This window comes from Chenopodium quinoa, unplaced genomic scaffold, assembly GCF_001683475.1.
Source record: "Chenopodium quinoa cultivar QQ74 unplaced genomic scaffold, ASM168347v1, whole genome shotgun sequence".
In the NCBI taxonomy this organism is placed as follows: Eukaryota; Viridiplantae; Streptophyta; class Magnoliopsida; order Caryophyllales; family Amaranthaceae; genus Chenopodium; species Chenopodium quinoa.
The window spans coordinates 567009-582679 of record NW_018743514.1 but is presented as its reverse complement, the minus strand read 5'-3'; the positions used below and the strand labels follow the sequence as shown (position 1 = coordinate 582679).

General features: G+C 35.4%; 2 protein-coding genes across 2 annotated transcripts; both read left to right on the top strand.

Annotated features, from left to right (window-relative positions):
- The first annotated feature begins 10596 nt into the window (after positions 1-10596).
- Positions 10597-12463, top strand: LOC110739893 (putative F-box/FBD/LRR-repeat protein At1g78760). The gene is made up of 2 exons (XM_021920373.1): positions 10597-11520; positions 12329-12463. Exons 1-2 carry the CDS (start codon positions 10597-10599, stop codon positions 12461-12463), a joined length of 1059 nt encoding a protein of 352 aa, XP_021776065.1.
- A 783-nt stretch (positions 12464-13246) lies between these two features.
- Positions 13247-14710, top strand: LOC110739891 (F-box/LRR-repeat protein 13-like). Its single transcript, XM_021920372.1, has one exon. The coding sequence runs from the start codon at positions 13247-13249 to the stop codon at positions 14708-14710; it is 1464 nt and encodes a 487-aa protein (XP_021776064.1).
- The last annotated feature ends 961 nt before the right edge of the window (positions 14711-15671 follow it).

Genomic DNA, 15671 nt, shown 5'->3' with positions numbered 1-15671 from the left:
ATCAATTTTTGTTCTTCTGGTGATTTAAATTCTATCTTGTGTAATGGCCTGCATGTGTATGATGGAAAACCTATTGTTGTGAAGCAGTGGTTAGAAAAGTTTGATTTTAGTGCTGAGGTCTTGCATATTGTTCCTTTGTGGGTGAGATTACCTAACTTGCCATTGAATTGCTGAGACTTTGAGTAGGATTGGGAGTTTGCTTGGTGTCCCGATTTGTTCTGATGAATGTACTGTGAGGCAGTTAAGGGTTTCCTTTGCCCAATTGCTTGTGGAAATTGATGTGACAAAGTCGTTCGCTAAGTTTGTTTGGGTTGAGAGCCCAGGTGGTGAGTTAGTGGAGTTGACTGTTGTATATGACTAGGTACCTCCTTTTTGTGGGAAATGCCATAAGGTTGGGCATATTTATGTGAGCAACAGGATAAGCCCGTACCCTATGCTCAGCAAGTGCTGAAGAAGCCTTAGCCTCAGGTTCAGCCTCAATAGAAGAAAACCTGGGTCCCAAAGGTTACAGTGGGTGTTGGCCAGAATGCCAACAAGCAGGCTAATGGTGGTGATTGGAATATAGTGAGAAGGAAAGGGAAGGATGTAGCTGCATCTCAAAGTATTACCAGCCATAGTAACCAGTTTGTTGCTTTAGCTGATCCTGTAGGTGGTGGTCAAGGTGTGCAGAGTCTCAGTGAGAAGGAAAATGATATTTTGTTTGAGCCTAGCGGGGGTGGCCCCTCTTTGGTTCAATGATCATTGCTATCTGGAATATGAGGGGTCTTAATGACCCTACTAAAGTTGCTGATGTTAAGCAACTTATTTTTAGGATTAATTGTGATGTTGTTGGTTTGATTGAGACAAAGATGAAAGAGAAAAATTGCGAAGCCCTTCAAAAGAAAATTCACTCTGGGTTTTCTTGTTTCTCTAAATATGCTTTCTCCCCTAAGGGGAGGATTTAGATTGGTTGGAGGGAGGATCGTATTTCTGTTGATATTGTTCAATCTCATGCTCAATTTATTCATTGCATCCTCACTTCTGTTGACTCTCAAAGGAAGATTGCTTGTACTATTGTTTATGGCTTGCACTCTATACATGATAGGAAGTTGATGTGGGATGGGATCTCAAAACTTGGGGTTACTTTTATCCCTTGGCTTTGCTCGGGTGACTTTAATCTGTGTTGAATGATGAGGATAGGATAAATGGCAAACGGTCACTGATTATGAAACGAGGGATTTTCACAGGTTTCTTGAAGATGTGAATTTGGTTGAAATTAAGTGCAAGAGTGATTTTTATTCATGGTCTTATAAGTCTCATACTGGCATTTGCATCTATTCTAGAATTGATAGAGGGCTGGTGAATCTAGAGTGGTTGGGGCAGTTTGGTAATGTTGAGGCTATCTATCTTCCTCCTTCTCTTTCTGATCACTCTCCTTTGCTTTATGAGATCTTTCCTTCTCTTCCTGGGAAAGGAAAGCCTTTTCGATTCCTGAACTGTATGCTTACTCATGTTGATTTTCAGAAATATGTTCATGATGCTTGGCAGGTTCAAGTGTCGAGTGGTAAAATGGTTAGAGTTTAGCTGAAGCTTAAGCAGGTTAAAGCTAAACTCAAGGAGTTGAATACTAGATCCTTTGGGAATGTTGAGGGGAAAATTGATCAAGCTTCTGATGAGATATGTCACATTCAAACCAATTAGCTGTGAATTTCAATGACCCTGATGTGGCAATTCAGGAAGATGGGGCTATTCAGAAGCTCAAGTATTGGAGGAATGTTCAAGAGAGTATTTGGAAGCAAAAGTCTAGAGTTGATTGGGTTCGGCTTGGGGATTTTAATTCTAAGTATTTCTTCTGTGATAAAGCATAAGCAAGCAAGGAATAGAATTGACTCTCTCCTTAATGGTAATCATGTTCTTCTTCGTACTCCCTCTGATATTGAGCAAGAAATCCTTAGTTTTTATAAGTCTTTGCTAGGATCCTACTCTAATTCTTTGCCTGGTGTTGATTTGGTTATTTTGAGATCTGGTAAGCAGCTTTCTCCTTCCTCTCAGCTTTTCCTAATTTGTCCTGTTTCTTGTGATGAGATTGATCAGGCTATTAAGGGTATTTCTGATGATAAAGCTCCTGGTATTGATGGGTTTAATGCTAAATTTTTTAAGCATACTTGGGAGTTTATTAAGTCTGACATTTATGTTGTTATGCTTGAGTTCTTTGATATTAGTGTGATGCCCCTTCAGTGGAATTGCACCACTATCACTCTGGTGCCCAAAGTTCATAATGCGTCTTATGTGAAAGACTTCCGGCCTATTACTTGTTGCTCTATGCTCTATAAAATTGTGTCTAAAATCATAACTACAAGGCTTGGGCGAGTCATTGGTGAGGTAGTGGATGATGCCCTAGCAGGGTTCATTCCTGGGAAGCATATTGGAGATAATATCCTTTTGGCTACTGAGTTAATAAAGGGATATACTCATAAGTTCATTTCCCCCAGGTGCATGATTAAGGTGGATTTGAAAAAGGCTTATGATTCTGTTGAGTGGGGATTTCTTGAGTCTGTGCTTTGGGAACTTGGTTTCCCTAGCTTGTTCATAAAGTGGATTCTTGGATGCATCACTTTTGTTTCTTTTTCTATCCTTATGAATGGTGCTCCTTCAAAGCCTTTTAAAGCTAAGAAGGGCTTGAGGCAAGGGGATCCTCTTTCCCCCTTTTTGTTTGCAATCAAAATGGAGTATTTGTCTTGGTGCCTTCATGATTTGAGCTCTAATCCTAATTTCAATTTCCACCCTAGATGTGAAAAATTGAAGCTGACGCACCTTATGTTTGCTGATGACCTCTTATTGTTTGCTAGGGGTGACTTGACTTCTCTTGAGCTTTTGATGCAAGCCTTTATGAAATTCTCTCATGCTTCCGTTCTTTCTGCTAATTTGGATAAAAGTGAGGCTTATTTTGGTGGGATTTCTGATAAAAAAATGCTCTTTTTCTCCATGTTCTTGGTATGAGTGTTCGTTGTATTCCTTTTCGGTATTTGGGTGTGCCCCTTTCTTCAAAAAAGCTCTCTGTTCTTTAATGTAGGCCTTTGGTTGCCAAAATAACTTCAAGAGTTGATAGTTGGGTGGTGAGGTTCTTATCTTATGCCGAGCGGCTGCAGCTTATTCGTAGTGTGTTGTTTGGTATGCAAACCTATTGGTCTCAAATCTTCATTCTTCCTAAGAAAATCATAAAAGATATTGAGGCTAGGTTTCGTTATTTTCTATGGTTCGGGATTTCTAACCCAACAAAAAAACCTCTTGTAGCTTGGAATCGAATTTGCCGTCCTAAGGCTAGTGGAGGTTGGAATATCCTTGCCTTGGAGGATTGGAACATTGCCGTGGTTTGTAAAAATTTTGGGACATTTGTAATAAGGCGGATAATCTTTGGGTGAGATGGGTTCATATCTATTATTTCAGGAATAAAGATATTTGGACTACTCCCCTCCCTCAGAAATGCTCTTAAGTCTTAAAGAAGATCCTCAAATGTAGGGAGGTTATTGAGAGTTGTGGTGGTTGGGTTGTTGTGAAGCACAATGGCAAAGTTCAAATCAAGAAAATTTATAGTGCTATTAGACAACAAAGTCCCAAAGTGAGTTGGAGGAGGCTTGTGTGCAACAATAACGCTTCTCCTAAGAGTATTTTCATTTTGTGGTTGGCTATCTTGAATACGATGCTAACCAAAGATAGGTTGATTTCTTGGAGGATGAATTACGATCCTGTGTGCTTGCTTTGTTTGAGTGAGCCCGAGAGTGTTCAACACCTTTTCTTCGGGTGTCCTTATTATAGAAATACTTGGCAGAAGATCCTTGATTTGCTTCATATTAGTAAGTCTATTCAAAGCTTTCAATTGGAGGTTGATTGGGCCTTGAGATATTGTAGGAAAGCGGGTGAGAGGAAGAACATATTCTTAATTTTTTTTTTGCTGAAATGGTCTATAGCATTTGGATTCAACGTAACACAACCATGTTTAATGGTTCTTGTGTCGATGCTAATTCCGAGTTTCGGAATATTGTGTTTAGAGTTGCTTGTAGATGCTCAGAAGGAGCTCGAAAATATCTCATGATTCAATGCTAAGGGGATGTTTAGCTGGTGGTTTAGTCTGCTTGCTACTAGTTTGATCTGCTGTTGTGGCTTTTGTTGGGCTCTGTGCGGGCTAGCTTCTTCTTAACCTCAGCTGGCTTTTCAACAACAGTCGCATCTAATAAGAAAAAATACAACAAAATTAGCATATTGAGATTATAATCTGACATCATAAACACAAAATAAACTAAGACAAATGAAATTAGATCAATCACAACTCGTATACTGCCTTACCAAGGCTCATCTTGATTTTCGCCTCAATGCTGCAGTTGTGCATAGCAATAAGAGCTACTAGCACACTGCTGTTGCATTCCTCACTGTTAAATGTTAAAAAATAGTCTCAAATCAAATATTTATCTCATCAATACTAGAAGTTACCAACACAACTAAAACATCATTCAATTCAGCTAGCTTTATAAGCATAATATTACCAATAAATTCCATCGATTACTCTTTCATTTCAGTCGTAACAACATATTTTAGCGCATTCAAACCAGGAATAACATCAACAAAATTTAAGCAAGCAAAAATTAAAATTCAAACAGATGCAAAACACATTCTAATTCACACAAAATTAACACCATATCTATTCCTCATTGCCAATTATAATCATTAACTTTTCAATAGTTAGCAACTTACCACCAAATATTATCAGTCATAGCTAAATAAACACCACTAAACATTCAACAATCGCTCATTCTGCTCAGAAGCAACAACAAATTCACCATTCTTAAAGCAGGAAGAAAATCAAACAGGTTTAAGCAAGCAAAATACAAATCTACATAATAAAACGTGAGGAATACTCCGGCTATAATCACAAACCAAAAATTAGCAACTAAAAATCAGAAGTCTACAACAAAATCAAACAGCGATGTATTGAATACACAAGTCTAAAATCTGAAGTAAAAAACATTAGGGTTAAACAACACTAATAGCAGAAAAACATGAATCAAAAATCAAAAAAAGTAAAACCTAGGTTTAGATATAGGGAGAAAAATACCAGCGGAGAAAGCGTTGCCATCCTTAGCACGCGTAAGAGAAAGAGTAGTAGAAGGTGAAGACTCAGCTTCAACTCTCTTCCTCTGCTTGGGCGGGTTGATGCTTGTTGATTCACCTCCTTCCATTTTTGTTGTGCAAGCTAAATTCTTCTTCTTCTAGAGAGAGAAACAGAGAAAGTTCTAGAGAGATAATAAAAGATAGTGAGATCTGAGAAAATGAAGAGATGATGTTGAGGAGAGATGAGAGAGAAGAGAGAGATAAAATGAAAGATTGAGGAAAATGAAAGAAAGTAGAGGGGAAAGAGAAAGAAGGAAAAGCGGGTATTTTTAGGAAAACAATTGGCACCGATTTGAACCGGTGCCATTGCTCTTACGCTAAATCCCGCCTCGTTTTTTCCCCACCGGTTTTTAAGAACCGGTGCGAATTCCTCGGTGCGCATTTGTGTTTTTCTACTAGTGGTTGTTCCTCTTCGAGGCTAATATCAGACATTTACAAGTGCAACCTACGCTAAAATCGCAAAAATAAAAAACATGCAAAATTAAAGCTAGGGTTCGTGAATACCTTTGAAAGTTCCAAACAATGAACACGCTTAAAAGTGACAAGGTGTCGTACTTCAAATCCTTGCTGTGCTTCGGAATGCTGAATGACCGCTATTAGTCTTATAGAGAAATGCTCCGAATTAGCCTAAGTGTGACTCCGAAAAGGTTTTTTAGAAGATGAAAATGAAAAAGGAAAGAAAAAACTGAATGTATGGTGCCTAAAAAGTGACGGTTGATGTGATGGGTTGATCAGAAATCCAGCGGCTGAGATATTTTAGCAAATTCCAAAATTGTACGTTTCGATTAATGACACGTGTCCTAGGACTAGTCAAACTTCCGACCTAAAAAAATTAAACACTTAATTGTTTAAGAATAAACGACGATTGATATTCTTCTCGGATAAATAACACTTACTTGGGGGGAAAATCGGAAATTTTTTGCTCCCAGCTTAATATTAAATTGAGTCTTATCTGCACTCAGCATATAAGCTCAACTTAGGGGCAAATCGGAATTTCTTTTCTCTTGCTTCAAGAACTCACTCTGTTAAGATTGAGATGACTGAGTTAAAGTACTCAGTCTCGTAAGGTTGAGATGATTGAGTTCTTAATCCCCTAAGGTTGGAATGGTTGAGTTCAAGCGGGAACTCAATCTCTTGAACTAGAAATACCTGAAATCAACGGAAATCTAGCTTAATCTTCCAAAGGGAGGAAGGAAAAAATTCATATAAAGGCTTAATCTAAAAAAAAAAAAAAAACCCCTGCTATCATGTAATTGAAATCGTTGCCTGCGGTAAAAAGTGAGAACATCGATGTCCTCACTTGGGGGGCTAGTTGTATAGGAAGATACCGATAACAGATAAATAAATGCCGATATCAACCTTTCTCACAGACTCAACGGACTCCTATTACAAGTCATAATGAATATATCGGCAAATTCCCATAACGGCACATCCAGCGGGCGTCTAATGAGCAACACGTGGCGTCAGGCGATCAACACTTGGCACGAATGTTAAGTGCATGGCATGCAGCCACCTGGCAGGTGGGTCGTCTATAAATAGGAAAGTTGGGTCTTCATAAAGAAAGGACATTTTTTATTTACTCTCTCTCTCTCTCTCTCTCTTTCTAATCCTCTTAATTACTCTCTTGATATCTTCTCTTCTTCTTCTCCTTCTTCTTGAATTTACCATCGGAGTGTTTATCCCCGGATTCACCCCGGGGTTAGCTAATCCTTATTTTCTGTGTAGAGGCTCAGTTGGACGATAAGGTCATCACAAATCTCATATACAGATTGTCGGGTCTTATCCGGAACAACAATAACTACAACAAATTTGTGACTAGTATAAGTTTACTTTAGAATGTACTTTGTAGATAATACTTGCTCCATTCATGATTGGTTTTCTTATTTGAATTGTTTACTCCATTTGCATTTGCATTTGCATCAAAGATTACAAGAAAAAAATTGATACAACTCATAAGTTTATAAACCTAAAAATAAAATAAATAGATAAATAACATCAACAACAACAACAACAACAACAACAACAACAAATTTAAAATAATTAAAATATATTTTCTTTGCTTTATAAATAAATAATAAAAGTAAGATTAACTAATTAAAATTGATTAAAAATAATGAATATAGTTATAGTAAATTAATAATTTTTTTACCCTTCAAATTTTTGAATCAATTCAACTGAAATTTATTGTTTTGCAAATAAATTGAAGTCACCAAACTAAAAAAAATTTAATTGTATATTAAGATTAGAAATTATTTAATATTCTCTTGAATCTTCATTCGCTAATCAATATAATGATACAATGACAATAATAACTCATTTTTGATTTTTTTTTTATTCTAAATTACAATACTTGTATGTATTTATATATAAATGTGGATTACAAAATTAATTCTAGCTAACATGGTAATACATGTGGTTTTTATTCAATGAGGTTTGGGGTTCAAATCTCTTTGTATGTATTTTTAATTTAGATCATTGAATGATGATGTGGCATGAAGGTTGTTGAATGATGATGTGGCGTGATAGTGGTGTAAGAAGGGATACACGTGACACATACACAATTTTATGAACGCATTAACTACAAAATAGAGATACTATATATTAACTTGTCTCATCTATAATAATTTGATAATGTAAATAGATATTTAAATGTATACAAAACAAATAAACAAATACAAACTTAGAGTAATTTATAAAAATAATTTTTTTCAATGAATATCCGAGTAATTACTCAAGGCCTCGGGCAAAGAATTAGTAGATGAACAATATAGTGAACTGTTACCGTGCTTCCTAGAAATATAAATTATTCTTTTATCTTCAATTTAAGTAAAACTAAATCAACAAAAAAAAAAAAACAATAGGAGGGAAAATTCCCTCCAAAAGGTTTTACTTTAGTATATAGCATAGATTATCATGTGGATTACTATTAGATTAATAAAATATTTATTTTCATAATAACATCAATTCTTACATTTAAAATAATTAGGGCGACTAACGCACGCGATGCACTTGATATATCTAGCGATGTTTGAAAAAAATTTGTTTGGCCTTATATTATATCACAACTTTAATTGTTGATAGCATTAATGAGAGAAAATATGTAAACAAATAATTTAAGGGGTGTAAATACTTGTAAACTATTCCTAAAAGTTATAAATAAGAAAAATATAAAAAAAACAATTGACATTAATGAGGGAAAATAAGTAAATAAATATTTTAGAGAATATAATTATCCAAATACTATTCATAAGAGTTATCTCAAACTTTTTAAAAGTAGAGATAATGATTAAAGTGTATATTGAAAATCACACAATTTACAAATGAATAATTAGAAGGGAAAAAATAGAAGGGAAAAAAAACAAACAAACAAACAAATGGAGAAATAAAGTTGAGGTTATTGCATGAATGAGTACAAGAATAATACTACCTCAAAATATCAATAGTAGTTGCATATTAATAAAAAAATATTAATAGTTAAATACTTATTTGTGATAAATGAATCATTGAGACGAATCAAATAAGACTAATATGACTATTCTGGGCAAATCACATAAAGGATTCTTAAATTTTCTTTTAGAATCAAGGGGTTAGATAATTAAATCTGCATAAAGAAAATAAACACAATCTCCAACATGACAAGTTAAACGCAATAAAATAATCGAACAATAATAATGATAATAATAATAAATTAAAGAACAAAGTGCAAAGTAAGAGATATTATTCTACTTGTAGCAAATCTAATGTAGGTAATTGCGGAAAAATCTCGATAGTGTCGGTATGATGACAATGTTGATCGACATCTTCATCAATTAGGAAACTTTGATTTAGTTGATTGATGTCTCCTTGATTCGCTCCTCAAACCTAATATATTATTCTACTTCCTCTATTCTTTTTTAATTGCATTATTTTCTTAAAACGGAAGTTTTAAATTAGTTACATCATTTTTCTTTATAATTAACAAACTCTCTATATCTCTCACTTATCACATGAGTCCATTTTTTCCTCCTATTTATTTCTCCCATCTTCAAAAATTGCCTAAAAATCTGCAATTTGTAAAGTGATGTAGCTAAAAAAACAAAGTCTTTTTTTTTTGGAATGTTAAATTTAGGAAGAAAAAAAATTATTTGTTAGTTTGGTCGTTATTGTTAAGGATAATGAAAGGCATTTTATTCCTCACTTCTAACAAAACCTTTTGTATGCCCAGGTGTACAGTATTTTATTGTACATCAATAATTCACATGTACCACTTGAGCACCTCCAACCATCATGCTTGCAAATTATGCTGATTTTTCAAGAAAAAATAAAGAGAAAAAACATTTACTCTTTTCACTCAATTTTCTTTCTTCAACTAGGAATTTTTTTGATATTTTCCAGAAAAATTGCGATTAAACTCAACCTCAAATATGGCATCATCAATCAAACATATACAAAACCAATAAATTCTACACCCTTCGTCCCGTAATATAGTTCCTATTTGTGTTTTTTCATGGTATTTAAGAAATAAGAGGAGAAAATGGAAAAAGTACATTAATAAAAGTGAAAAGTACAATTATAGACAAAAGATAGAGAGAGAAAGTTGAAAAAAGTACAAAGCATGTGCAAAATTCAAGGTTAATTTAGGAAGTATAATGAATAAAGTTAAAAAAATGAGGATATAATGGTCTTTACATACTATCCAAAAATAGAAATAAAAACAACATTTTGGGTCTCCAAAATTGGAAAACAGGAAATATATTATGGGACGGAGGGAGTATTCAATTTATGTAATCAAGAAAAAAACCTATCTATGGTTCTCTCAAATTTCAATGTCGTATTTGCTCAAAATGGTTCATTAATGGCTAGGGCTGGCAATCTCTGAACCGACCCGAACCCGACTCGAAGTTACTGAGAGATTCCCGAACCTGATCAACCCAAATTTGACCCGATTTGACCCAAATTTCATATTTCGTAATAATATTAAGTTTTACACTATTTTTTATAGTTTCTAATTACAACCCGGAATTTGACCCGAATCCGACCTGCTAACCCGAATTGCCACCCCTATTAATGGCAAGTTGATTTTAAATTTGTAGTTACTCATAGCAAGTTATTCACGATGATAGAGGAGACATAAGGAAATTATGAGTAGAGACGGGAAAAAAAATTAAAAAAAAAAAAAAAAAAATCCAAAAGACAGAGCACAACTTGTTAAATTTGGGTCGGATCATTTGGATGGGGTTTTGAAATCTCTACTCTCAATGAAACACTTAATAAAGTACTCAAAATAATTAACATGTGAAATTGCCCTAAAACACCCCCTATTTTTTTTCTTTGTTTCACTTCTTACATAGTTACACTAATTAAAACCCTAAAAAATTCCCCAAATTAGCATTACTCGAATTCACTTCAGAATCACAGCAATTGTTGAATGGTAGAAATTGAGCTCAGAAAACAATGGAGCTCAATTGTTGAATGGCAGAACACCAAGAAATTAGCACGAAAAGGCTGAAATTGAGCTCCATTAAAGACAACAATGGCGGAGACTCAGACAATGAAGACCGATTAAGTTCTCTCCCGGACTCCATTCTCACCGACATTCGCTCACTTCTCGACATCCCTTCCGCCGTTGCCACCTCCGTCTTATCCCGGCGGTGGCGTTACTACTGGACCCAGGTCACACACCTTCACATCGACTACGACGATTTCGAATCGCTATTTTCTGATGATGACTACTTTTCCAAAATCTCCACCACCGTCGACCACATTATCCGCCAATGTTCGTCCCCGAAGATCAACACCTTCAATCTTCGTATCGAACATCCTTTTATGGATGAAGAATTTGAGACTACTGAAAGGTATATTGTTTCGTTGATTACTCTAATTTGCGGTAGATTTGCCAATGAACTTAAGGTTGATGTTTTTGATACTGGTATGCCTCGATTTCCCTTACCATTTTGTGTTTATCAGAGTATTACTTTGTCGAAACTCGAATTAAGGGGACCTTTTGTTTGTGTGTTCTCTGATAGTTTAGCTATTGATCTTCCTAATTTAAAATCACTGGTGTTAAATTCTGTCGACATTGCTCCTGATTTGATCAGTAAACTTACTAAATCTTGCCCATCGTTGGAGTCTTTGGATTTGCAGTTGCCTTGGGTAGAGAATGCAGATACTATGAATATATCTGCTCTGAATTTGAAGTGTTTGGTTGTGATTTTGAAAGGAAATTCTGGAAAATGGAAACATTTCGAAGTTGTGATTGATGCCCCGAAATTGGAACGTGTTTCGCTAGGTGGTTGGTTAGCGTGTTACCACTTTGTTAGCAATAGAAATACATTACTCCACACTAAACTACATATTGATCGTTCTACTTTAGAGGTTGGAAATGATTATTGTTGGGTATGACCCAAATTTTATAAGCCCATTATTTTGGTGGATGTCCATATTGTATAAGCTTCCGAAATAATCTCCTACTTGAATTTTTTAGAATATCATAGACACAAGAAGGATGGAAAATTGAAGAAAAATCTAGAATTATTACATGTCAATGAAAATTCTAGATTTATGTGGAGAGTTTAAAAATATCTACATATATGGAAGTTTTCACACAAATCTTCCAAGCTCCATCTACACCTATAAATATAGGTTAGGGCACTCAAAACACAACACACAAAAAACCATAACAACAACACAACACAAGAAGTCATACCAAACACAAACCTTTCTACAAAAATATCCTCCCTCCTTGTAATATTCCACTACTATCATAATACTCCTTGTGAGTTTCTTATAGTGAGAGTTCTCTTGTAATAATAACCTTCAAGGGTTTTTATACTCTCCTACTTTCAAATAGTGGAATAAAAGTGCTCGTTGTTACATAAAATCGTGTGTTCATTTATATTAATTATCATGCCAAATTATCAATTCAATTTATACTTCTCAATCAAACACATCTTCGCTCCTGGTGTGCACTCACCAACTCTAACAATTATCTTAGCCACTTAGCGAAACTTCTTCAAGAGATATCTTGTGATGGGAGCATTCACTTAGTGGATGGCCTTAGAATGTTCAATCCGATCAACTATGTAGTGGCCAATGTTTGGAAAACCTTTCATAATCTGACACGGATTTGCTTGAACCATGCTTCACTACACCAAGTGATGTACTCAGATGCTCAATACCTGCTTGTTTGTTAGCTAAGGTTTAGTGGATGAAATTAGACGATCTTAAGGGTGATGAAAATGATATGTGGTTACTCAACTACATTCTTTCGAATGCAGAAGTTTTAGAGGAGATTTTGGTTGATGTTCCCACTTTGAATACCTTGGAGGAAGTGAATTGAACTCTGGTGGGAATTGAACTTTTGTAAGGAATTGTTTGAGCTTCCTAGGAAATCCTCAACTTGTGAGATTAAGTTCTCTGGTAGTTATGTAGATTCACCGAGCAATGATTATAGGCATGGATCGATTGCTTGTCGACTTGAATGGGGCCTATGGGGGTCTTAATTTGTACACCAGAATTGTATGTTTCGGCTCATCTTTTGAAGGATGTAATTCATGTAAGCTTTTGCCTTGAGATTTTACACATGTCCAAAAGAGCTTGTAACCCTTATCAGTCTTTTGCTTGTTATTGTAACTCTCATGGAATAACTAATATTATGAGGTTTAATATCATAGCATAAAGGTTGATTTCCTATGGAAAATGGGCTTATGATTTTTAGTGTTTACTTCCTCTATTTTATTTTAGAGTAATCGACACATATAAACTTAATGTAATAATTTAACTTTATCTATTTATAATTAAATACTGGGAAGAGTATTTGCCTTGACAGCTGACATGTTGAAGTGTAGGCATGGACTTTATGTCTTAAGATAATAACATGACAAAGGTCTACTGTTGACACTGATGACAGTATGACACTATAAGCCAGAGCAGCAACCTTTTTCCCGCCAAAATCAACACAAAAGTTATAATTTCCGGCTAAAAAAATAAACTGTTACCATTATCCCGCCCTGGGCAACCCTCGACTCAAAATTAACCATCACCCTTTCTATCTCTCATTCATCCACTCTCCTTCCTTTTTCTCACTCTCTTGTTTATTTCTCAAAAAAAACACAAATTACAAATGGAAAACAGCGTCAACAATGGCAAGAAGAGAAGATTGTATCCATGTGACCAGGAGGATACCACTAACAACGGCAGCAGCCTCGGCGGCGGCCAAGTAGACAGATTAAGCTCTCTCCCAAACTTCCTTTTGGGCAACATTCTCTCTCGCCTTCCCCTTTATTTGGCTGCTACCACTTCCATCTTATCTCGTCGATGGCGCGGTCTCTGGTCCCGATTTGCCACTCGTCTCATCCTCCGCTACTGTCAGTTCTCACGGGGATTCTTTACTCCATACTCTGGTGGTCGTCACAAATTCCTAACCATTGTTGATCACATTCTCCGGCAAATTACCTCCCCTGAAATCACCAACTTCCAACTTCAATTGTACTGTGATGATGATGATAGGGAATTCTGCTCTTCGCTTTTGCAGTCCTGGTTTCGACAGGTTTGCAGCCAAAATGCCAAAAAAATCGAGGTGAAAGTGGAATTTGATTCTAATCTATCTTTAATCCCACTTCCCATTTGCATATTTGATTGTCATTCTCTAATCAAACTTGAGTTTCGTGGAAATTTTCGTTTTAATTTGCCTGTAAATCGAATTATTACTCTTCCCAATTTGAAGAAGCTTGAAATTTATCTTCCTATTCTGAATACTACATTCATAAGAACAATCATCACATTGCTTAAATCCTGCCCAATTTTGGAAAAATTAACTTTGATATTAAATTGGCCATATGATGAATTTGTCATGGACATATGTGCTCCTAATTTGAAGTGCTTTAAGGCAAGTATGTCTGGAACATCGCGGCGTAGCAGGTTTATGATCGATGCACCTAGGCTGAAAGACATTGTAATTGGCAGTAGTTTGGCCTGTTACAACTTTGTGAATCATCCAGGTAGATTACAAAAGGTAAACATCAGCTTTCGGCATTCTACCAGTAAAGGCAAAATCGATTCTGTGAGTGTTTTATCAGACTTTATTCAAGGAATTTCTAGCATAAGCTCCCTTGAGTTGTATGATGATCTTACTATATTCAACTGCTTTCGGTATATGAGTGCTAAAGTGAGGCCGGTTTTTCACAATCTGACACGCCTCATCTTGACAAAATATACAAAGGAGATTGAGAATGAGAGTGTTCTAATACCGGTTTGTTTGTTGAGGAAGCTCAAGTATATTGAAATTTCGGAACTTACAGGGGATGAGAGTGATGTAAGGTTCGTTAAGTACATTTCGAACAATGCAAATGTGTTGGAGCAACTTCATGTAATGGTTGATAACCTCGACAATTTCGAAGATGATGATGGAGAAAAGGATCAACTATGGAGGGAGTATATGTTCTGTAGAACATTGTTTAATCTTTCAATGAGATCATCAGCTTGTGAGATCGAGTTTGAAGGTCACTATATAATCAAAGCAACGACTCCTAATTTAGATGTTGGACCTAGTATAGTTAATTATTTTGGCCGCCAATTGTCTGAATGAATTTTGGATAAATTGTCAAGGTTAAACATTGTTGTAATTTCTAAATGCTAGTCGTTTTTTATAAGATATTATCATCTGCTCTACAATGCATTTCTATACTCCGTATGAAATGTGAAGTTCTTTGTGTTCCTGATTATGTCCCAATTGCAAGAAATTTGAGCTAGTATGTTGTAATTTATCTCAGAGATCGATTTGTGAGGTTATGTTACAGAGATCGATTTGTGAGGTTATGTTTCATGGTTTCTATATATGTAAAGCATTGAACAAGTAATTCGAAGATGGAATACTTCCTAGTCAGATGAATTATCTTGGACGCGAATTATCTGAATGAATTATGAAGGGAAAGTCAGGATTGAATTTCAATATGCTTATTTTTCTTTCTTGTTTTTTCAATGTTGCTCAATTGTCATTTTGTGCTGGCATCATCTGCTCTCTATCTATTTTCAATGAAATGTAATGTTGATTATCTGTAGTCCTTACTGCAGTACTCTTATATGTGTTCTTGATGCTTGGATCTGATGAACTGAATGTTTATATCTCACTAATCTCAGTACTTGCCTACTCTAAAATTCTATATGGAATTTTTCGTATAATAATTCCCAACTCCAACTGAAACTCATTATCCTAAATAACTTGGGGTATGAAACTTGTAAAGTTCATCATTAGACCATGAAAGTTCAGTCAGCTGTGTGTCGAAAATGATGTATTGACCGATCAATTTGCATAGCAGACATTGCTTATTCAGAACATCAGTACATAACTGCCAGCATCTTTTAAACATTTTGACAAGGGAATTACCTTATGTTGCTCACCAGACAAATAACATTCGGTACAGCTAATTCCAGATCCTGATACTGTCAGTAACTCAGTATCAAGAAATTTGTGACAAAAGTTGTCAAAGAAACAATTGCCACAATTTGATAGTCCTTCAGATCTTCGACAGTAAGACAGTTTAAGCAGG

Coding starts and splice junctions, on each gene's coding strand:
- LOC110739893 (XM_021920373.1), top strand. CDS start 10,597: ATGGCAGAACACCAAGAAATTAGCACGAAAAGGCTGAAATTGAGCTCC. Junction 11,521..12,328: donor TTGGAAATGATTATTGTTGG/GTATGACCCAAA, acceptor GCTAAGGTTTAG/TGGATGAAATTAGACGATCT.
- LOC110739891 (XM_021920372.1), top strand. CDS start 13,247: ATGGAAAACAGCGTCAACAATGGCAAGAAGAGAAGATTGTATCCATGT.